The sequence below is a fragment of the Fringilla coelebs genome (assembly GCF_963513975.1).
Source record: "Fringilla coelebs genome assembly, chromosome: 1".
NCBI classification, from domain to species: Eukaryota; Metazoa; Chordata; class Aves; order Passeriformes; family Fringillidae; genus Fringilla; species Fringilla coelebs.
In genome coordinates this window covers 107,279,668-107,304,978 of record NC_140028.1, presented here as the reverse complement: position 1 = coordinate 107,304,978, position 25,311 = coordinate 107,279,668, and the positions used below count along the sequence as shown (strand labels likewise).

At 34.0% G+C, this 25,311-nt stretch overlaps 1 protein-coding gene across 1 annotated transcript in view; it reads left to right on the top strand.

Annotated features, from left to right (window-relative positions):
* BBS9 (Bardet-Biedl syndrome 9) overlaps window positions 1-25,311 on the top strand; it is a 285,212-nt gene that overhangs the window by 57,888 nt on the left and 202,013 nt on the right. The window contains exons 12-19 of the mRNA XM_084226033.1: window positions 1,932-1,985; window positions 3,845-3,947; window positions 4,897-5,001; window positions 7,000-7,014; window positions 10,480-10,620; window positions 12,791-12,886; window positions 16,999-17,171; window positions 18,963-19,115. Of these exons, the coding sequence (XP_084082159.1) occupies window positions 1,932-1,985; window positions 3,845-3,947; window positions 4,897-5,001; window positions 7,000-7,014; window positions 10,480-10,620; window positions 12,791-12,886; window positions 16,999-17,171; window positions 18,963-19,115 (840 nt within the window). The remainder of the gene's footprint in view (window positions 1-1,931; window positions 1,986-3,844; window positions 3,948-4,896; window positions 5,002-6,999; window positions 7,015-10,479; window positions 10,621-12,790; window positions 12,887-16,998; window positions 17,172-18,962; window positions 19,116-25,311) is intronic.

Genomic DNA, 25,311 nt, shown 5'->3' with positions numbered 1-25,311 from the left:
GATTCTTGGCTGAGCAAACATAAGTGAATACGAACTTAGGATCTGGAATAACTTTGTAGTGGTGAGCAGTGGTAAATGTTGGGGGAAACAAAGTGTTACCCTTAGATCTTTCAAAGACAGAATACTCAAACCACTCAAGCTGCATTCTAGGAAATAATCTTTCTCCAACAAGCTATCATTCAATATTCTTTGGTGTTGCAGCATAATTAGTTTATTCATGTTTTATACATATGTAGTTTACAAAAATTAGTCAAAGTGGGATTTGAGAGAGCTTGTACATAACATACTTGTACATACAAAATACTTGTTGCATTGTAACATCTTTAATTATCCATTTCTAGCCACTAGTTGTGGCAAAACTGATTTTTCACAGCTACTTACTGTTTAAAAAATACATAAGGATATGATTCTTTGACAAATGGACCTCTTTATAATATGTCTAGTGTCCTAGCACTTGTCTGTGGAAAAAAGGACAGTGTGACATGGTCTTGGCTAGATGCAATAATCTGCTCACACCCCTTGGAATTGTTAGGTGCACAGAATGCTCTAATGCTGCTGTGCTCGTTTGTTCAACCTTCCAGATGCAACTGGTCTGTTTCATATGTGAGTAACTCAGTCTATCAATTCTACCACAGCCTTGAATCTTTATCTGCTCATATATCTTAGTTTCCTGTGTGGTCGGCTTTTCTGTGGATTCTTTCAGCAGCTGCCTAGGAAGGAAAAATCTGATAAGATACTTTGTGGGGAAGGATCAATAAGCAAGTGTAGGAACAATTTTAGGGCCTCTGCAGTTACCTTGGGAGCTACAGGATTTCCGTTGCTACTTCTGCACTTGTGAAAAGATTGAAATTGCAATGTGTGTGATAAAAGCAAAGAGGATATAGAGTATTAAAGTTGTGTAGATAAGCAAGTGGAGGACCATTCTGTTATTTAATGCCACCTCCTGTGTGTGGCCTCTGATCCAGGAAATCCAGGTAATTTCTAAAGCTGAATATGGTAAGGTTCCATATCTTTATACCCCTGCTATTGTTTCAGAATCAACCACTAGTCACCAGAGAGAGTGACAAGCCTGTATGGAAGTATCTGTCTTTTTTTAGCTGAGAAAGGTGCACAATGTACAAACGAAAGTCCTACTTCTGGAACCCAGAGAGCCTACCAGCTTTCTGACTTCTTATGAAGTTTGCAGAAGTGGCCCTTATACTGTTTTTAATTTACTGTTTTATAATGAGAAGGTGTAAGTTCAAATCAGTAATTTGGTATTATAGCAGAAGTGAGAGAAGTGTTTTTTAATAATATTTTAAATGGGAGCATTTTGTTTAACTGTAGTGACTGACCTGTTTCAAAATAAAATATAAACATAAAATAAAATTGAAATAGACCACAAGGTCAAGATAAATGTTGAAGTAGATGGAATTGCCTATTGAAATAGAAATTAACAGGAGTATTGAAGTGCCTGCTAGAATTTTCTTTTGAAGTTTCAGGTATATTTCTGATTATAAAATAGTGTCTGATGATTTTATAGTAGATGCTATGTTGTGTATATAATATACTGGCAGATTGGAAGTCACCTTTTCCTACTGAATAGCAGAAGGTATTTTCAGAATTTGAATAAATATACAGTGAAAAGTAGTGTGCCAATCAAAACAGTTTCAAATATTCTTATATACATCAGAGTGTATTAGTTTCTTATATGTACTACATTCATGACCTTTTGCTATCCTTTTTGCAGGGAATTTCAAACAGAGACTTCACATTTTCAGAAGGAACTCAGAAATGTTTTGTGTATTTTAATCTGTCATAGGAATGATAAGTCCTTTAATGTTAATTCTGTGTTTACGAAGTTGATGGTAGGAAAGTAATATTGCTTTTATTGTGTTTTCTTGTTCATGTGGAACATTGAATTTACTCTGTTTTCATCTTTTTCTTCACAGCAAGCCATTGACAGTGAGGTAAAAGCAGGGGCAGTACCATCAGTCACAGTAAAGGTACTGTGCCTAACTCAAACAGTAGCATTTGAATAGTGGTGGCAAATCCTAACAAACCTGTTACTTTCTGTGTATTTCACTTAAAACACGAAAATGAGAGAAGTTTGAAATACAATACATAGTTAATTTTTTTTCTCCTTAGTATGACATGGAGTCATTCTCGCATGAGTTCTGCTGCAGTCAGAAAGTGATTGCAGTTTTAATTTGGATAGGCTTATCAGTAAGCCATCACACAAACATTATTTGGATAGAACGAAGTAATTTTGGAAGTCATGAGACTATTTTTTCCAAAGGCAATAAATGTTTGGTTACTCAAATGGGAAATTTATAATCTTCAGCTGCCTTTTTGATTGTCAATAAACAAAAATAGACTTTCTTATGTAAAAAGACTTTTTTAGCAATTAAAAAAATGTAGGAAAATCTACTTAGAAAATTGCAGTTCTTCATGAGAGCCGGTGCCTGTAACTGATGGTAAAGGATGTGTGTGTATGTGTTCACATGCATGTGCATGCAAATGTAGTTTTTCCTCAGTATTGCCTAAAAAGGATCATAATTTTTATTTTTGACTTTACGATTATCTTCTAAGGATATTCATGGATTTTAATTTTTGAGGACCTTGCAAGTACTCTTTCTGTCTAGAGTGAAAAATTCAGAGGGTAACCGAACTGTTTGAACCAGATCCCCTCAGACTAGTGTGGTTTACTTGTACTTGGTCCAACATTTTTCTCAGCATTTTTCAGTGCTAAAAATGATACAGGATAAAACCACTATTCTGATAAAGTCAATGATAAGTCTGCTCAAAGAAGTTCAAGTGACTTATGTGTTTATAGATTTCATAAGCTTTTTAATGAGAAGACATAGCTAATTCCCCATTCTCTTTTCTTGTTTATACATCTTGTACTTTTTAGTGAAACAAAAATAGTAAATGTAGGTGTTACCATGAATTCAGTTTTTTCTAGAATCTTTTAACTGCTATAACTGTGTATTGTTAAACCTAAATCAGTGTTGATGCTAATTAAGTTAAAGTAGTCAAAGTAGTTTCCTAACACTTGAGTAATTTTCTAAGTAATAATATTCTAAATTGATTTAACCTGGCTGTAGTGAGCTCCTTGATAGACCAGCGATGCAAAATAGATAATATTAGAAATATGGTCTCTGTCTATGCAGACCACATTCAGATCTCAGTCACCACTGTACTTTCATTTTAGATATGAGTTAGGGGCACTGTTTTGATATCCATTGGTTTTGCAGTGGAATAGCTGTGCACAATAGAAGCAATGAGGGCCACTCTATGTTTAGCTGAGCTTTCATTATCTGGAGTTGTGCTGAGTATCCTGTATATGGATTTTCTTATTTTGTTTGCAGTAAAAAAAAATCCCAAAACTTGAAGTAATTCAAAAGACTATGCATTTCTGCTTGCAGTTAAATGGAGTAATTTCTTTGGTTATCTTTGATTTTATTCTTCTTGGGTTTTTTTTTCACTATAATCACCTAACAAATGCAAAGTTTTATATTTGTTTGCATTAGAAGGAATGCTCTTGACACTTGCAGGGTATTAAGGCCTCAAATAATACTTTTGCTTTAGTTTGTCTTGGTTTAATATTACAAAGAACATGAGAAATCCCCTCAGGTTTTTGTAATCTTGAAAGTTACTGTGTATCATTATTGGCTGTGAGTAAATAAGAATTGTAAAATGAAAATACTTGTTTTGAAGTTGAAATTTTAAGTCCTTAAGTGTTGTTGCTGAATTGGTCTTTGCAGATTTTCGTATCTTTCTGTTGGTTATGGATTTTTTTTTTTCTGCTGTACAGATTGACTAGTTGCTTCCTTTAAAGACTTCTGTATGTCCTTTGATCTAGATAACAATCCAGAGCAGAGTGACAGCACAGAAGCCATGCCTGGCCGTGTGTGTGCAAGCTCCGTTAGCAGTGACCTGTGACCAGTTTGTCTTCAATGATTTAGGTAAATTGTGGCACTGCCATCACAGCTGTTGTATTATTCTGTTACTTTTTCTGAGGTTTGAAAAGGTGTAGCCCAGCCTCCAGTGAGTGCATTGTTGCAGCTACACAGTGGTTAAAGCAATTACAAGTTTGCCTTGCCTGCACTCCCCAGCTTTTTGACACTGCTTGGTGTAGGAAGATGAAGTAGGAAAGAATGGAGTTTTTTCCTTGGTTGTGGTATGATGTGTGACATGTGAAGAGAGACAGGGTGGCAGCTGCATGATAGAGGCAAAACCCCCTCGATTATTCTGTAGAACTTCTGTAGTCCTGGGTTATTTTGTTTGGCTGACATTTCTGTCTATGTAGAAATGCCATTCCTGATCTACAAACAGGGACAATGAGTTTGTTGACTGGGGGACAGTCTACCATCTGTTCCCAAAGTAGTATCATCTGTTTGGGGATCCTAGCTTTTTCCAGCTCTGTTGATAAGTCTGCAGGTAGGATTGCCTTTAAGACTACGTGGAGCTGAAGGTCAGACAAGTGTGCCTGCTGCTTCAGTTGGAACTGCAGGTCATTTCTGCTCTGAAATGGAAAGTGATAGTCCCTGTTGAAACAGGGCTTTACTGACTGCTACTCTCATTTGAAGGGGCAGTTCTTGTATTTTCTCAACATGTGATAGAAGCAAATGGCTTTTTAAAATACCAAAATTACAACGTAAATCTCATTTCATTTTATATTCTCCATGTTCAGTGTGCTGAATTGTTTTATAGGGTATGCTTCAAGATACTTTGAGGCCCTAGTTTGCCTTTTCCAAATTAAGGATTACAAAAAAAGGCAATGGAGTGATTTGATAAATGTGAACTAGTAGAGAAAGGATCATAATTTAGTAGAATAATTCTCAAAGTTCTAGGAAATATGCTGCTTTCATTTGGATGCTCCTATTAATTGATTTAATTTTGTGTTGTTTTTAGAACCAGATTCCTCTGAAACTGTGGTCCTCTCTGTCTTTTTGAAGGAGAATTGTTCTCCACCAGAACTAGAAGGGACTTGTATGGTTTCATATAATAAACCAACAGGTAAGCCACTAGAGACTTGAAAGTGATATGCCTTCTTTTTTTTTGAGGTCTTTTCCGCTATGTGTTTCTTATAAATCTTATTTTGAAATACACTAAAGGCAGTAGTGATTAAAGAAATAATGTTTATCTAGTCTTCAGTTTTGGTTAATATTTTATGTTGCATCAATTTGTGTAATTGGTCTTACAGAGGTAAAATCAGAAGCTTATTGCTTGGGAAACAGCCGTAGCAGCTTTCTCACCCTATCCTATCAATTTGTTTCTGTTCTGCTCCACCTCTTGGAGTGGGAAGTTGATTACATCTTTATGACTATTCACCCTTCTGGTCTGCCAACAAATGTGATGATAATGCCTCCCCACAGAGAATGAGATCTGAATAAGCATTGGGAGGGATTATTCCTCACTTCCTTTTTAACAGATGAACATACTCATTCCAAATAATAAACTAAGCCCAAAAAATAGAAACCAACTCGTTTAAGGATGTTACAGTGTCCTAGTGATAGAATATGTAAATTTATTCTGCTATCCATAACTGAGGGTTTATTAGCTTAGTGTTCTACACTCAGCCTTGTGAATGTGTCAGGCTACTGAGAAGCTGTATTTAGGCAGGGCTTCCATGTTAAATGCTGCATAAACCAGTTTAAGCTGTCAGTTCTTCACTTCTTTCTTCTTGGCTTTGCTCCCGCATCTCCTCCCCTGTTGTGGTCACACAGTCATCAGTTGTTTCTCAGCCAGTTTTGCTGATCTGGTTCACTGTGCAAAGACAGAGCTGTGCCAGCACAAATGGAGTAGATTGGCATGAAAGTGCATATGTACTAAGGACTTTTGTGGAGGGTGGTGGTCTTGAGTACCTTTTCCTATAGCGACACTTTTATGTAAATATTTTCTTTGTATCACTTCACACTTGAAGCATTGTGTTTGTGATGGTAGTCTTGCCTGTGCGGTGACTGAAATGTTTATTTCTAGAAAAATAATGAAATGGGTGTTTCTAAAGAAAAGGAAGCCCTCCCTTTTAATTGGGAACCTGCATGAACAGCCTGTACAACTTCAGTCCCTCTGTCCTGTGATGCTGACTGCATATTCCTTGTGAGATGCTGTGCATTCATAACTGTCCAAATTAGTGATGTGGCCTTAGACAGGGTTTTGGAATGACTGAATAGGTAGCACACTAGTGAGTGTCTTGGATCCTCTGATTTTGAAAGCCTGCTTTTTGTTTTGCTGGTCTTGTTTCTGTAATTTTGCTTCCTAAGACTGGAGAATAAATGTATTATTTCTTTCGGGTAATGCTAATAAGGCTTAAATTTGTATTTTAGATAGCGAGTTAGATTTTGCAACCCTTTAAGTTAGGGAAGTAAGAAAAGCTTGCATCCTGAATGTTTTTGATGGTTTATATTCTGTTAAAAAAACCCAACAAGCAGACATGACATCTAGCAGAATTATAAAAGCTGAAGAATAAATTAAAAAAACTTATCTTTGGTTGGTTGAATTTCGAAGACTTCTAAGTAAAGGAATATAACTAGGCTTAGGGCTAGGATCTGTTAATTTTGTTGATATTTATTTATATTATTAATTTGAGATAATTCTGTGGAAATACATATAAATACTAGTGTAACTTGGCAGTCAAATCCTTAAGTGTAATACCCTAGTAAACAAACTTTAAGACTTTTGTGACTTCATTTTATCTGAACAGAGACTGTTTCCTCTTTAGTTTTTTTAAGATATCCATATTTGTGGCCAAATCACTCTTCAGTCTATATCTGTGGGATTCAGACCGCTGAAGCTTGATGAGTCAGTCGCTTGGATGGGGTCGCACTGTTGATGAATGTGGTCTCATGTCTGGTTTTTGGCTAGTATTACGTCTTTATGTATTGTCTACTTAACAGATGTGGCTTAAGTTCTTAAACCCCTGTTATATTTCTTTTTTCTTTTTTTTTTTTTAATTTGAGTAGTATCTCATGTATTTTTTTTTCCCTTTTTGTCCTGTTGCGGCTCATATGGCAGAGCTCAATCCTGAAGGTAGGTGAATGCAAAAAAACTCAGTTTTATGAGTGACAGTGTATGCTGAATTAAACAGATTTGGAAGGGAGCTGTTATTTTGCCTATTATTTCTCTAAGTTCTTATTATTCTTGGTTTGATGCTATGAAGCTGTGGATATAGAGAACAGAAGGTCATAAGGACATTTCTTGGTGAAGCATGTTGCACTTTCTCATTTGTAACTTGGGAATTTTGCGTAAGTATTAAGTTCCTTGTATACTGAGATTGGAAATTTGAAACAATTATACTTTCTTATATCTGGTTTTTTTCCCAGGTTTAGCAGCTAGGCAGCTAAATTACATCTTTGGTGCAACTGAAACAGCAATTAGGCATTTATGCTGTTTGGGTTGAGTAGCTCTGAGAATGATGTCACAACATGTCTTCATTCCAATTCCTATTGGAAACATCCTATTCAAGGCTGCTTTCTGTCTGAGACTACCAGCAGTACAAAACTTAGCTGTGATTGTGGTAGATACAATTCATGGAAGAGGTACAATTAAGAGACAAAAAAAGACTGGAAAATTAGCTTATGAATATGCAGACTGGAAAGAGAAGGGTGGGTTTTGCAGTGTAGTTGAAAAGGTGTGGTGCTTGTAGAAGATATTTTATGAATTTTAAATAGAAACATTAAATACACATTCTGTCATGTTTTGAGAAGTTACAAATTTGATTGTCATAGATTTAGATATCAACTGAAAGGGAGTTTCCAGTTTTGCAGTTTTTCTAAACAAAAGTTATAATATATTTGAGTGTTATTTTTCAATACTTATGCTCTTTTGTGCTTACTAAGTGCAGTAAAAAGAAGCAGGAAGGTAACTGTTACGGTTCCCCTCCTTTTCTGGTTTCTGGATATTTCAATTGACCTTGAGGTGTTGTACAGGAAATAGATGCTTGAAACATCTAATAAGATGCTGCTCTTGACACGAATAACTGTTACCCTGTGGCATGTTTCTGGTAGACAAAGTAATTTAAGAAATTAACAATCAATAAACTGTATAAAAACAAGTGTATATAGTTTGAAAGAATATTATTCTAAAAATTAAGACTGGATTTTTTTGTTTTAACAAATATCAAAACGAGATGAAAACCTTATCCTGAAGAGAATATTGCAGAGCAGAGTAAACTTTGTAGAGTTATCTGTGACAAAATCTTTTTTTTGGTTACTGTGGGGTACACTGCACTACGTAAACTCAGGGTCATCAATACCAGAATCAATATTAATTCTCTGAATATTTAGAGAATATTAGAGAATATTTAGAGACTATTAGAACTCAGATGTCCCCTAAATTGGGACATATGAGTTCTAATACTTTTTATCATGCACATTAATGTTATGTTTGAAATATAACTAAACGAATGCAAGAGGAATTTGGAAATCAAATAGTATCTACAGGGCATATGACTGTTTTGTTATTTAAGTGCATAGTATGCCTTTAAATACTAGCACCCTATGAGGACATTAAACATCATCTGGTTTTTTCAGATTAGAGGAGAATCTGAATTTTCATTTCCTTTTTTTTTCCTTCATTATAGTGCTAAAATTGTGTATCATGCAAAGTATCACTACTCTAAAAGAAGTGAGATGTGTTGCTAGACAGAACATCATCGGGTTGAGGAAATTGTGATTCCCACACGTAGCTACTACTTTGTTTCCTTACTGCTATTTAAAATTCTGAAATACTCTGAAACATTTCCCAGCAAGTTTTCACTGCAGTGATAAATTTTGTTGCAGCTTTTTGGATTGTTTTTCTTATATGTAAGTGTTTTAGATTAATCAACTAGAAATGCCTCCAGTCTCCTCCAAAAGCTAGATAACACTTGATTTAGTTTTGATTTGACCTTTGTCTGAAATATTGAAAAGTCATGTTTAGGATGAGGCAGACTGACAGCAGACTATGTAGAAAAAAGCTGGTCTGAAAAAACCAAGAAAAATGTATTTTTTAAAATATAAACATATATCAAAATCTTTTTGCCTACTTTTGCTACTAATATTTCCTGTTGATAAGTCTCCTTATCTAAGTTTAATACTGAGATGTTTGTGTTATGCTGTCATCAAGAAAAATTTTACTTTTCCCATCAGATGATGAAGATACAGTTGAATGAATCATTCTGACAGATCATGGGTTTATTTTCAAGTATTCCTTTAGGAATTTTCCTTGGAACCTGGAGATACTCTAATTTTGAAGACCTGTCTTCAGTTTGAATGAATCTTCTGCTCAATTTTCTATGATTTTATATTTATAAGCTGCTGCAGAACAGTTACTTGGAAGCATTATCATCCAGCCAAAACAGCTTGTGAATTGACAAGCACAGGGAATAATCTGATCCTTAAGCATTTTTTCCCTGTGATGAGTATTAGAAGTAATTTTTTCATGGGAAGAGATCTGAGAAGCAGCAAACAAACGAAATTACTAGCAAAACTGGTTGCTTGGATGGCTGTTGAATGTTTGAGCTCAATTTTTATACTCTCTGTGTATACCTCTGTTTAGCTATTGTTTTCATGACTTTTCTGACAGTAGCTTACTGAATTGTCTCTAAAAATATATTTTGTTAAACAAGGTTTTCCTTTTAGGTAGGTGCTTCATCAAAAAATTGTCCTTAAAAATCTCACAATCTGACTTCTCAGCAGAGCAAGTACTCCGTATTTCATAGTACTTTTGCCTTTTGCCTTTTGCATAGAACACACCAGACAATGGCTGACATGCCAGCAATTTGAAACAATGTTTATATCTGAGAAAATTTTTGACACATTCAAGTGTGTTTTCTTAATGTTAGTGTTAACTAACATTTTCTCCTGCACTATTCTGTTGAAATTGCTTGTGATAGTAATCCCAATATCCAGGGCAGTAGCCAGTTTGTTCTTCAGTTCTCTTATGATGTAATATGTTGAAAGATAGAATTCAATATACATTTGGGTAATGACCTCCATTGGATACATTCTTTTTCTAAGCTACAAAACCACTGACAGATAATATAAAGGTTGCATAGATGTTATTCAAGAGTATATAAAAAAAGAGTAAATATAAAAGGTATTTAGTTTGTGATATTCCTGAGGAAAATATTGATGCTTCAATTCTGTATTTGAAGCGCTGGGAGTAATTGCAGCTGTTGTTTATGTTAAAGTGGTATTGTTAGTCTAGAGCATTAAATAAAACTAATCTTCATTGCATGTTAATTGGTATAAGTATAGTATGCATTAGTTTTGTTAATAACTCCTTCTTTCCCATCCATATAAAAATGTTCACTTGAGAAGGTGATTGGAAGTATTCAAATTTAAAGATATTTTAGGTGGAAAATTTTAAGAAAAACAAGAATTTTATATAGTTTTCTTTTTAAGGCATTCCTTAATCACATTAAATATCTTGTTATACCTCTTTGATGACAGTGGCGTGAAGTATCCTGTATTCAGAATGTGGAGATGAAAAATCTGTGTTCTTTCATTTTAGGAATACCAAGAGTTTCACAGTGTAGCTTCAGTCTGCCTTTGAAGTTAGTTTGCTTTCCAGCTCAACCTTCAAAAGCAGCAAACCACAAGCTAACTATTGATACCAACAAACCTCCCATCAGTTTTGTCACTATTTTTCCAGGTAGGTTTTTAAATTTAAAAGGTGTTAGAAGCTCCCAACAGGAATTGTTTATCCATGTGAAGTAATGAAGTAATTTAAAAATCTTATATTAGTATATTTAAAAATATATTTTTGAAGAAATAATGGCATAATATTTCAACATAATACAGCTGGGGTAGTATACCCGTCTCTGGTAAAACTGCAGATTTCTTTGCATGGTATAGATCCAATTTTTATGTATGCAGACAATAATTTTACATAAAATTACTTAAGCAGTGTTGTAATGGGGAAATCATGGGCATTCATTTAAAAAGAGGTGAGCAGAGCAAAGCAGAAGTGGTAAATGTTGTACATAGGGGGTACATTTGCTTTGGAGGATGACTTGGGGAGTATTTGATGTGCCAGTCTGAAGCTGATTATATGAAATACTTTCAGTTACCTTCTTGAACCAAAAAGAAGATTGAACATATTATTATTTTCTGATGTGTAAGACCAAACTATTATAAATAAAGTAGCATGAAGAAGAAGTTTATTACCACTTAGGACTGGAAGAAGAATGAAATTGAGTGCTATGAAGTGAAACGTTAAGAACATAAGTTTTGCTGTAATTATGTGCTCACAATTGGAAGAGAGAGGCAGTGGAAGTTACCACAGGAGTACTCTGTGGTACAATATGTTCTAATCATAAGCAAACAAATAAAAATTGAGGATGCATTACACAAAATGTTTCCCTACAGGAAACCAAGATCATGTTACTGTGCACTGGCAAACTGAGTGCTAGTTGCTGATATTAAATAAAATATAATGTATATAACTCAAAAGTGTAGAAAAATATTATCTAGAGATTTCAAGAGAATTAAAGGAAAGTGACTCATTTAGCTTAATAATACATAGGCAAAAAAAAAGGTAATACAGACTTCAGTAAATATTTTGTGGCTATATCATGGGTCTAGATGATCATATTAACACAAGAAGAAATTAATAAACAGGGCTTATGAAGTGATTGTGAGTAAGTTCAGTCTGGCAGTGATTAAATTTTAGAAATTCCGATGACTAAGGTTCTGGAATTTGCTGAGAGCTGTATGGGCCAACAACTTTACTATTGTATTTTTAAGGATTAGCTGCATCTCTTTAAAAGCTTATATAATATATTTGTCTGAGAACAGTGATGTAGGCTTTGTTGGTGTGTTGGTTGTGGTTGTTTCTTTGTTTTGTTTTGTTTGTTTTTTTGGGTTTTTTTTGGTAGCATGATTCTCTTCATTTTAAGGGTAAATATAGCTTTTCTCTCAACTGGATATGCAACATTTTTTTTAAGGGTCTCTATTTTGAGGTTTAATAATGGGCTTCCATTATGGCTAAGCAGTAATGCTTTCAGAATAGTACATTGTATTTTATTTTTAGCCTAGGGATTCATTGTTGAGAATACAAAACAAAGCATAGGGCCAAGAAGGTATTAAAATGTTCTGATTTCTGTTCATTCCATTTACAGTGATTAAATAAAAAGAATATGCTGTTTATTATGTTTATATTTATTATTATGATGTAATTTGTGAACAAAATTTGAATTGGTGAATGCAGTAAGAGTTGTGTATCTTCTCCCGGTTTTGCCTTATTTTCAGGAGAAGTAGTGGGAGTCGTGGTGACAAAGAATAGTTCTTAAAAGATGGTATTCTAAAATTAAACCTTTTAAACTGGTATAATCTACTACTTGGAATGAAAAGAAAGGCGGGCATGGATGGACTTTGCAGAGTAGCTAGTTTTAGTAAGCTGAGTGTTTGTTTTGCTCTGTGCTGAAAGCTAAAAAGAGAGTCGGCTTAAGCATTTTAATGATAATTTCTGCAAAAGTTTTGCATAAATATCTGAATTAAAGGTGACTTTGCATCTGTTGAAAGTGGTAGTCTTTGGGCTGTACAATAATTGCAGCAATAATTTTTTAGAATGTACAGACTGAACCTCTGGGAAACAAACTTTTGTTTTCAGGGTGGGGAAAGGAAACCGTGTGAGGCTCACATTCCACCTGTGAACGAAGGACGGGTGTACCAAACTGCTGATATTTGTTGCTTTTGAACCCTAAGAAAGGAAACAATCACGTTCAATTTCTTGTAAAAAGATTGATATCCTGGCTATGGATTGAGGCTTGCTGAATGCCAGTGTCAAATTACAGAAAATGGTATTTAACTTTCTTTTTCAGACTTTGTTGATCCGTCTGAGGGTGACCAAGCAAATGCTCTCGGATTTCAGTTTTTAACTGGTTCAAAAACCACTCTTCTTGCTTCAAAAACATCACGTAAGTTCTATCAGTATTAGAGTAGAAGAAACCTGATCATCAGTTAGAATATGTCCAAAAATAAGAATGTTGATCATACAAAGAAGGATAATCAGTGTTTGTAAATTAACACAGGAGTTTGAAAGTGTTAATTGATGGTTTCTTACCTCCTTTCAAGAATAAAAATAAAGAACAATACAAAAAATCATACTCAAAGTATAGTATACTACAGTGGTAGCTCTCTGAAGAAATTGAATTTTCTTAAAACTTTTAGCAATATTTTTATTCATAAACTAATACTGTCATTACAATAATGGAAAAACCCCTCATCTTAAAGGAATTTCAACATCTGTGTTTGGAATTAGTCATCTACTGAAATTTTTGAAAGGGATTATAAAGCAAGTTTCTCACTTCCCTCTGATTTTGAGTCATCCTTGACTTAAATTAGGCATCAGACCCTACTTGCTTCTCTACATCTGAGTAAATGCCCATCTCTTCTCTTTAGGTGCCTGTGTATCTTTGTAAGTAAGAGATTATGCATTCAAGATCCTTCTTATTATGTTTACAGAGTGTATGAACATACATGTAGATATACTGTTACATGGTCCAGTATCTCTTGTATAGGGCAGTTTGTGATTTAAATAGTCCTGTTCCAGCCACCTAAATTTGTGCTCTTTCAAAGAGATAGCTTCTCTTAATTTTCAAGATTTTATGGTCTTGCTCTGTGCAACTGCTCAACTTGCTAAACTCTTTCTTGGCATGTGCCTTGGAACCACATAAGTTCAATTGTGTTTAGCATTTTCCATGCCAGCAGAGCACAAAGTGTTCATTTAATACAGCAGACTACAAATTGAAAAGCTAGAAAAGCAACTGTGCACTGCAGAGGGTTCAGTTGGAACACTGTGTGAATGCTTTGTGGAGACTGCTTGGAGTGAAAAATCACAATTTGGTTTGTCGATGTGAAATTTTTTCAACACCAAGATAATATTCCTTACTGTTTTCAGAAATCCATATTTGTGATGGGCTATATAAATATTGATGGGGTCAGCTGTGAGCTATGAGATAATATTTAATACCTTTTGTAATGTAATCATATGTGTTAAAAACAGAAACCATCTGGAGTGTAATTTTCATTGTACCAAGAATTGTTTTACATTTCTAAGGATCAAATCCATCTGCATTGTTTTTTGTATGCATTATTTACATGCTGTTTTATTGTTACTTTGTTTTTAATATTTCTTTGAATAGGAGATCTTAAACAGATTTAACTATACTAGAAGTGCAATAATCGTTTTAAAAACCAAGGAAATGAAAGGATTTACAAATAACTTTTTCCTGGATTGCAGTTTAAATCTTTGATTTGGACTTCTTCTTGCATAGTTGGTAAATCTGCGATAAGGACAAATTTGTTTCTGTGTAATGAATATATTTTAGTTTCTACTGAAGGCCATAACTTTTAATCACACACACCCCTACCCCCAGTCCGCAATTATTTCCTCTCAGGTTTGTTGATTCACCAGCTAGGAATGACGCTTGCAGTCTTAGAATAAACTTTCCCACATTGCTTTACTTATGAAGTTCACTTTACAAAGGAGCTTCACAACGTCTGTTTCTCCTAGTGTGGCTGCTCATTTACTGTGTATGGGAATCCTAACTTTAGAAAACAAATGAGTAGTATGATGTCACTTTCTGTCTTAGCAGCCTGTTTCCAGCATCCACTTCATGCATTGAACTGAGTTGGTTAGAGAAGGTCTTAGGGGGAATTTGCTCATTTGAAATGTTACCTAACTAAAACTTATTTAAAGGTAAATACTTGTAAAAACTCTGATAGTCAAGCATAATTCAGAATATTTTTATAAACAGAGGCTCTTGATTATGCAAAAGCATTTGTTTGCTAGAGTATCATGATACTGAAATGATTGTGCTTGACTGAACAGATCTTCTGTGAAACTAATGAATGTAGATGAAATTATGTATTATTTGATAGGTACTTTGCTGTGTAACACTAATGAGTTTATACTTTGTAAAAGTGCTTATGTAGCATTTTAACTGAGGAAATGTTCTTCAAAAAAAAAACCTCTATATGTAGATTAATTTTTGCTATAAGTAATGGTGTTTCAGAAAAGTAAAAGTTGTTTTTAAGGTCCTTATTTCTGGTTTTCCATGAAAGAAGTTTATCATGGACAATGGAAGAAGACCTCTTTTTTCAATATTCCTTATCAAATGGACCTTAAGTTCTGAATGGGAAGAGCTACATGTAGCAATGAAGGTTGTCAGGTTCAGTTGGGTTTCATCGCTGAAGCTGCAAACAGGAGCAACATCTGTTTTCATGATTGTTTTTAATTCTATTAGCTAATCCATTTTAACCAGTGTAGCAATTGAAGATATTACTTCAACTTGTCAAGACTGCTGCAAAGAAACCCAGCCTGAAGTATATCTTGACAGAAAATATATATTAAAAAGTAGCTTGCACCAGCTAGATTAAGACTTTAAGGCATTTTTTTGGGCTGAATTTTTTAAAATTGTCTTTTAATCAAAGTGTAAAGAAGGCTGGACTGCTAACTGTGGCTGGGGTGTTTTTCTTCTGATGTGGGTTTCCTTGCTGAGAAGTGAACTGAATCTTCTAAAGTTCCTACTGGCTGAACAACTATTCCTAATCCAGATTGTGCTGTATGGTCAGCCTGTTGTAATGTGAAAAGATTTTGTAAGCTATTTAATTTATTGGTGCCCATCAGTTTCCTGCTTTTCTGATAGAGAAATTTCTGAAAATCTGTTGAAATTTTCTGTAATGGAGCCTATTTTAGCAAAAAAACTACTACAAGTTGGTTAACCATCATAAAAGCATGGGATGAACAGAAGCACAGTTACTTCTTTTTTTCTTTTTCATTGTATTTCTGTTTAAAGCATGCATTTAGTTTAACTACAGATTCTCAGCTTTGTAATGTTTCCAAATCTAATTTGTCTTTTTTTGAGACTTGGAACATCACAAAAAAGCAAATGACTGCAATGTTCTCTACTCAGGCCATGGTAAAATTAGATTGTGTTTGTATTGACCAACAAACAGTGTATGGAAACTAAATGCACAATTTGGAGGAAATTAGTTTTGTCCATTTTAAACCATTAATGTATTAGATATGTCAATTATAAATGGAATGACTGTTGATTTGGCCTGAAAACATCTAAGCTAATTTCAGTCAAGGAAAAATCACTTAAGGCAAAGTGTGGTGATACATCCAAGTAAGTCCAGCCATTACATTGTGAGTGTTTAAAAAATGGATATTAGGTTGAATGCTATCTTTAGCAGATGGTGTTCTTTTCTTTAACAAGCATGTTTTTAAATAAAACTAGCTTCTTTCCTGTTACACTGTAAACAGAATTTGTCATTTGGTATTCAGTGAAATACATATCCCGGGAATGATGCCAGTGGTAATGTCAAACAATCTTGAATTAGTAATGTTGAGAAAATTTAAAATAAGTACATTCAAGTTTAAAAGAAATCTGGTTAATTTGATTTACTGTGGACCTTTTTAACAAGGGCAAAAAAAAAAAGGAATGATTTTGTGTCAAGTTCTCATAGCTACATTTCTATCTCTCTTTTGTTAGTTATTGGAAGATGTGTAATGAAAAGATGTAAGGAACTAATGTTTGAAAATGTTTTATCTGAAAAAATTAAAATTAAAAGGCTGCTATGATTATCCACACTGCTTTTCTCAACATTTATTAGTTAGTATCAGTTAATTCTTTTAATTAAACCAATAGTAATATTAGTTAATCTGATGAGTTAAATTATTTGCTGGGACAGATAACACCAGCTATCAGGTTTTGGTCTTTCACTTCAGTTTACATTAACACTTTTCATTTCTACACTGAGCCATTTTTACCAAGTCATAGTATGAGTTGGATAAGAATCACTTTCTACTAATATTAATTGTATTTAAAGCGAAGCATAGCACAGTCAATAAAATAAAAGTATTTCTTTAACACTAATGGATGTACATGTCTTAAGGAAATCTCATGTAGACTTTGGATACAGTTAATGAATTCTATTTGAGTGTTAGCTAAACTGTTGTATAGCAAATTTATGTGTCAGAAAACTGTGTTTATTAGTCTTGTATTTGTTCTTGCACTCAAAGAACGATACAGAATTCAGAGTGATCAGTTGGAAGACCTTTGGCTGGTAACAAAAGAGCTCATACACCGACTACAAGAGCATTTCAAGAAGCAAAACTGCAAGGATTTTGCATGTACCTTTTCTGGTTCAATTCCCCTGCAAGAATATTTTGAACTAATTGATCGACATTTTGAGGTATGTTATATGGAATGTGAATTGCTAATGGTCTGCTAGTTTAAAATTGGATTTTAGTGCAATAATTAATCAGATTATAACTATAGTATCACAGGCATTTGGCTTTCAGAAAATACAAAGTTGTATCTAAGGGAAAGTCCCTTCAGATTTTAAAAAAACCTGCCCTTATAGAAGTATCATTGCAGGCTCAAGGAAGTTTGCCAGACCAGAAATAAAAGAAATGTAATTACTTTTTCCTGTTTGGCCATGCAGGTGACAATGAAAAATCTCCAGTAGTTCAGCTAGCTGGTAGAAATAGCTAATAAATTAAAATACATGCATTCTTTCCCCCATACCTTTCCAATAAAAAGACATAATTGCTATTTGAAAATTTCTGTTAAACTCATATATTTGAGCAAAAGCAACAACATATGTATGCAAGAATGACAAATACTATTGGATGTTTTTTCATGCTGCCAAATTTTCTGTGATGTGGAGCTGTCACCTCCCAGAAAGATGGAAGGTGTCGTTGAGATTTTCTGGAATATTTTGAGTAGTCAGCCTAGATCTTGGTCTATATTTCAAGCTCTTGAGTAGTTATTCTATTGTCTGTCAACTGATTTGAGAGTAAAAAATGTTGATTTTTTTTTAAGAAGTAACTGTTTTTGTAGAAATACCTTAAACCTAGGCTTCTTTAGATGATATAGCAAGCTTAAATACATTGAAGTTCGAAATACAGCTGTGATTTCTGGGATGCTAATTTAGACTCTAATTATATTGTAGCTGGTTCTTTTGAAATTTCTGAATTTATACTGTAATTATCTGGTCTAAAAAATGTCAAATGATCTATTGAAGGCATTCCTATGCTTCCATCCCTTTAAGTTTCAACATACTGGGTTTTTTTGGCAAGCTTAGGGGAAAATTACCTGAGTTATCCCTTATCTGAGACATCCCTTTTCTCCTACTACTTTTAGTAAAACTTCATAGTGTTTCTTTTTCCCTTAGCACATCTGAAGTTTTTTTTATAATAATGTACTGGACAAAATTACATTTGCTTATTTTTAAATATAATCTGGTATGTAAATTTAAGAAACTTACCTTTTCTCTTCATTCTGGGGCACTTTAGCCTGCATTTGGAAAGCTGTACAAAGGTATCACAGCTTTGTGAAAGATTCATCTTTGGTAATTTTTATTTTTGAGGCATGTACTGGAAAGTGTACATCAAGTGCCCAGATAATAAAAATTCTTATTTTCGCTTTTAATCATTCTATCTGTTAAATGTTCTTTTGTGAGCACTTCAAGAAATTTTGTTGCTGTTAGCTAATCAGTATAGATAAAGGGAAAAAGGATTTAAATTCAGAAAAAGACAATAATTCAATCAGTACAGAATTCAGTACTTCTATTCATGCTGAGTGAATAACTATTTGCTTTCTACTGCAATGAATATCAAGTCCAGTATACTGTATATGTGTAGTAAGTAGCACACCAAACCAAGGAGAAGCCTTTATGTCTTGGTGGTGAAACTTCATTCTTCTTAATAGGCTTCTAGATGAGATATTGATGCATTTTCACAGGTTATTGTGGCTGTTGACAATTAGTTTTTATTTCAGTGGCAAATGTTAATTCTTGAAAGTGTTAAGTTTCACAAGGTGTATAAAATACGAAACTGGCATAAATGGTATTCATATTTGAGTATTTAAGTACGGCACTCTGTCTCAAAAATTTTCCTATCCTTCTTGCATTTCATTTGGAATGTGCATACATGAATGTATATCACCCTTCACTGAATTCTTGAAAACCCTTAAATTGCAGCTACGTTTGAATGCTGAGAAGTATCAGGAGCTGTTATCTGAAAGGGCTGTACAGTTTCGAGCTATTGAGCGGCGACTGCTGACACGATTCAAGGACAAAACTCCAGCTCCTCTTCAACATCTGGACACCTTGCTAGAAGGAACATTCAGAGAGGTCAGTACAGTTTGATTGTGAGCCTAACCTTTCTTTATCTTGTTGGTAAAACTCGGCTTAAAGCACATAAGCCATGCCTTCCTGGTTACATTTACTATCCAAGAGACCAGGAAGCAGTAATTTGTTTAACCTAATAGTCCCTGTAACTTTCCAGATGATTTGCAATAGTTTTATTTAATCTGTGACCACAAAATCTTTACTCCTGGGTCATACCAGCTTGACAGCACATCATTCTTTCCTAACTGATGTTGATAGTGTAAATATTTTATAGTTCATGTGAAAATATTTTATAGTTCATAGCTTGTGTAAATATTTTATGGTACACTGTAAACTGGTGGAATGGTTTGGCTGGGGTAACATTCACAACAAAATTGTCTGAGACTGACCATGTCCTTCCTATGGGGATTTATGTTCTAATCATTTCAGAATGTGATATCTGCAGAAGAACAGTGTTTTTAAAATAGAAATCCTTCCCAAACCATCCCCATACTGAACAAAGAATAAACCAATTTTTCTTCCTGCCTCAGCTCTGTGTTGCTTTAGGATAACTTTTTCATTATGTGTCCCTTTTGTAAAGAAGTTATTTTACGTGTTTTGTGCTTTTATGTTGGAGGATCTGATTTTACTTTCTGACATTCCTTGTTTGAGAAGCTGAGTCACAATTAGAGCCCTTACTGGAAATAAGACTTACCTTTGCAGTGTTGTATATCACAACAACCAAAATGCTAAGGTGTTAAAGAAAAAGTATTTCCCCCTACTATTCATCTAAGAAAACATTTTCAATTGGACAAAACTGCCTTTTCATGTATGCTTATATGTAAGTCAGATTTGCTTTTATTGCAGTCTGTACTGAGTTCATAGTAATATTCCAGTCTTTACTGAGTTCACATGAGTTCACATGAAATGATTTAAGTTTGAAAGTGGGGATTTTCTGGTTGCTTTAATAAATACTAGGTATTGTGCTGGATGAGTTATTCTTTAACACTTTGAAATGGCATGACTAAATAAGCCTGAAAGATTAACATAAGTGAGTTTTTTGAGTCTGCTTTTGCTATGTAGAACTTTTTTCCTTTAAACTTAAGGGCAGCTGGGATGTGCTTGACAATTTCCTTGTGTAGTTGATTTGAAAGCTGAATTCTGAGGATATGGCATAAGTCAGGTTGTTGAAATAGATGCATATTGGTAAAGCCTAATTTATAAAGTCTTTAAAGCCAACATTAGATGGATGCTTTTCTTAACATTACTGTTGTATGGTTTTTGAATTGGAGTTAGAATAGTTGAAAGAAGAAGGAAAAAGATTTCTTTTCAAAGAGCAAGTGTTTACATTTTTTCATAATGGTTTAAACTTGGTAGATTTCTTGGTAGATTTCCTTTGTAATTTCTTTTCTTTGTGGGAATCCCCTTCCAAAAGAGAAATGTTGTTAATGTTACTATAAACAAAGTGTAGTAAAATAGTAATTGCCATAGAGACCCCACTGCTGCATGTGTTATTTTGAAAGTGAGAGCTGTGGTAGGATTTAATATTGACTCTTCTCTGGGGGTGAAATGAAATTGCTCAATGTTGCATTTTTGTATTAGAAAAGACCTTGTTTTCTTTAATTCAGTATCATATTCTGTCTTTATTTGAACAAGTAAGTCTAATGCAAACAGTTGAGGTATTCAAAATACGATAAATGTGTTTTCTGAAAAGGAATAATGAGGCTGTTTAAATATGAACAGTATGAAGTCTCACTCCAAAAATTCTTTTAAGTATGTGCTTTTTGACATTGAAATAAATATGCCTTTTATTTTCTTATAATCGTCTGAGAATCTCATACCCTCTGTTATGCTTTGTATTTTTATAATGAGAAAATAAAAATTGCCTTGTTTTATTCCCTCATTTTTCACTAAAGTAATTGTTATGTGCAAAGCAAAACAAGGTTTTGTTACTTCTCACATTGTGTTTTGTACTCAGAAGGGAAATGTCTGTATTTTGGTTTTATAGTGTATTTCAAACCTTTTCATCAAGAGCAGAAAGGGGTTTACAGTTAGTGAGTGTGTGATTTTATTAGTCTTTTTAACACAGAATCTCCAGGACTTGGGCACTATATGAATTACATTCTTAGTAGAATAATTATTATAGCGTAGGATTTTTTTAAAATTGAAACTTTAGTATTATAACCTCTGCAAATCCACAGAGATAGAAAGATGCCTTGTATTACTGCCTGCATTTCCTTGCAGATGTATAACCTTTTTATGAACAACTTTTTAAATACAAATCAAATAATGAATATTCAGCTCATGTAGATTCATTGTCTAGGTGTGATAAATACCTACTTTAAACATGTTCTGTATGATTTCTTTGCCCACCTGGAAATTGTTATGAATTTCTGAATTGATTCAAATTTTACTACTAAAGTAAATTGTAAATGTTAATTTTTCAGATTCTCAGCTTCAAGTAACAATCGTGTTTATGTGACAGGTAGGTAAATGTACAATGCCAAAGTTATAGATGTCAAACTGGAGAAAATTAATCAAGCTGCATTTCATTCCCTGGTAAAAAGCATTTCTATTTATGAAGTAATTTTTTGCATTAATCCTTGTACATTACCAACAAGGCAGGCCATATTTAGTGCCCCAATAAAATTGCTGATTGGTCTATTAAAAGGAAACTTGAGCTTTACTTTCCATCTTGACAGTAATGAAATGTGTAAGCAGTGTGTGCAATGACGAAAAGCTTGTTTTTAGTTTTATAGTCTCGTTTACATTTTCTTCTAGAATTTGACTTTCTGAAGTACTATTTTAGATCTAAATAGATTCAAGTGAGTGTTAACAACAGTTAACAAATAGTGACATCAGGTGTTCCATTCTGGAAGGAAAAGGAAAGCTGTTATGTACATAGTAGTCTCGTACATTTGAAACAGGAAATGTTATTCTTATGTTGTTTAAGGCGGATTTGTAGGAAGATGCTATAAAAATAATAGAAAAAAATCAGTTAGAAATAGATGCTCATGAAATTCTTGATCTGCTAAAATAATTTAGATGTGCACTTGGACATGCTGCTAACATTTGCTCTAAGAAAGGATTTTAATAAGATACATTTAAAAGCCATTGAATGGTAGTTGAGATTCCATATATATTTTGTAGTTTAAAGGACTTCAAATATGAAATGAGCTTGCAGAAAATTTTATGATAGCTGTTGTAAACACCATGTACTTTGTATAATACTCCCCTACCAGAGACATGTTATAGCTTGAAAGTGCAGTTTAATAATCTTTTATGTCTACAATGTGTTTTCTGTCATAATAGGAAAAAATATTCATTGTTTGGCAGTAGCTGCAGGTTCTTACCCTGAAATAATAATTTTCATGCATTGACTCTTGGCAAACATTACTTGGATTTCCAGGTACAAGCTGGAATTAATAAATGTCATAAAAATGAGATGCTTCAATTTCTTATTTCAACACACATGAATTTTATCCTGCTGAATATAAGCAATATTTAGCTGTAAGCTGTGTTTAACCCTGTTTGGAAGCCTATCACAGTTATATTCTTTTAGGGAAGGAGGAGGATGAATTTTAAGTATGGGGTGGAATTCTCCCAGGGCACTGACTGTTCTTTAGCCATTTTTAAATACTTAAAACATGAATCTGAGACAAGACTGAGCAGTTCCAGTTTACAAAAAAAAAAAATGTAATTAGCAATCACTTCTACCTTGCTTTGCTTCTGTTAGTATTACCAAAAAAAAAAAAAAAGTCAGAAAAAACAATGCAAATCATGATTTTCTCTGTATCCTCACACTTCCAACACATATAGAATAGTTCCCTCCCTATTCTTTGATGGCACTATTGTGCAGTACCTCAGGTTTCCCCATGTTCTGAGGTCTCTTCATCCCCATCCTGTAAAACCACTGACTTTCTTGTGCTTTAATGATGAGATCTTATCTTTTACCCTTGGCCCCAGTCTCCCTCTGGCAGTTGCTTATTTGTGCACTGTCAAGCCAGTGCACAAATTAGTGCTGACTGGCAGCAGCCACCTACCCAGACAAGAGGGATGAAGCCCTCTGTCTCAGTAGAAACAATTAAATAGTGTTTCTCTCCTCCCATTCTGCTTATTAAAATAAAATTTAAAAATCACGTATAGAGGAATTGAATGATTTCTGGCTCTTCATGTTAAAATTTTGTGTGGTCATTGGAAATGACACTTTCTAGGAATGGACTGACGGAACAAATCTGACATAAATGGCCAGCACAGTTCCATAGCCTTAGGCATCTAGACTAAGAACTATGTATTTTCAAAATTGGGTCTTTTTTTAAGATCAGTGATGCATTTTAGCTTCTCCTTCAGGTACTTTATAAATTTGGGACTATCTTCCATTAGTGAAAGGATTTAACACATTTTTCTAATTGATGCTGTAAATGTGCTTCCTTTATTTTCTCCTAATTCAGGTATTCCTCTGTATTCATCTTATTAATTTTAGTATTGAATAACCTGTCTCTCATAAGTAGTTGGCTGTAAGTAGTAATAAGATGGTTTTCAATGTGATTTCCTGATCCTACTCAGTAAACAATTAGAAGCTGTCCAGATTATTCTGCTATATTTAGTTCACTGTTTGTATTTATCTTATCTTGGTCTTGCATCTTGGAAGTTTTTTATATTAATTACATCTTGAAGAGATAAATGCACGTGGGAATTTTTCACCTAAAAACTCTTCTTGAAACAAATAGTCTTCCCGATTTCAAGAAGTGCTCATAGGTTTTTCTTTTAAGGTTAGTAGGAAATAACACAATTCCTAGCGATTGGTTTTCCAGTGTGACTTCCCTCATCTGCTCTCCCTTCTGGAAAGTCAGTGTAGTTTTTTGTCATCAGTCTGTTAAAAGTCATGAGCAAACACAATTGCTTCCAGGTAGAGATACCATGGTTCCTCATTTAGACTAAAGAAGGCAATTCCATCAGGAGGATCCATTTCAATTACTTACATGGCAGTAAACTGTGTAGGAATTTGTTGCCTGTTACTGAGAAAGCTTTATCCACATATAAAGGTAGCCCTTTTTCTTGAGGTCTGATATGTGAGCTGTCCTCTCATATACAGCCCTGGAAGTTAGTTGGGCAGCTTGGAACATTCAGTGGAGACTTCTGAAGAAACAAATGCATTTTTGCTGAGGATTTGGAAGCCAGATGTCTCTAAATGAATGCACTGGTTCTTTCAATTACTAATGTCACAGGACTTGTTCTTTCTCTTTCATGTGGATGTCTTGAAGAAAGGTGAATATATTTTCAGAACTTTGTGAACTTCATTACACAGCTGTTTCTTTGACATAGCCTAATTTAAACAGAAAGAGGGACTATCTCATGGTTTTGAGATGAAATTTAAGCAACTGTGCTATGAATGCCAGCTGCAAAAACTGGCCCATAGTTTTATGTTGAAGCACAAGATTCATGCTTAGATGTCCTTCTGTTGTTTGTTGTTCGTGTGGTGTGGGTTTTTATTTTTCCTTTTTTTTTTTTGGCAACTGTTTTGATCCTCTTGGAACTCTTCAGTCCCATGTCATCTTCAGAATGACTCTGAGTAGCTGTACTGCATGACAGCATCTGTTCTGGTTTCTGGTCTTAATGTTTTGGTAATCAAATCTAAAGCTACCTTTGTGGCATTTTTTTCTCAAAAGAAAAAAATATTTAGAGCAGCACACAATTAAAGCATGTAAGATCAGATTTGCAGCTCAAATAACATGCAGCTCATGTCAAACAGTTAACTGATTTTTTTTTTTTTAATAAAAGCTTCCAAAAAAAGAAAGCTGTGATACAACAAACTTTCAAAACTAAATATATGGTGAAAAAGAAAATTTTTTTCATCTGTGAGCAAACTTAGATGGCCAAGGGAAGTGTATTAAATATTTATGTTTCTTGAGATTTTGGCAAAATGTGTAATTAAACTAAATTTTGGACAGAACTTAAAGGAACTTAGAATCCCTCTGAGCACATCTTATTTAACCAGACAGTTGTGGGGAATTTTAGCGCAGTGTTCTTGGGCTAAATCATGCATGTTATGTCTCTCTTTTGTTTTGGTTTGTGATTAAGCAAGAGTGTTGCAACCTTGTCAAGCAATATTTTTTGTAATTAAATAATGTGTGCTAGTTCTTGTCCATTTTAGAGTATTTGACACTATCAGGCAAAGTTAGTTTTGGGTATAAATCATTATAGGATTAAAGGAACTACT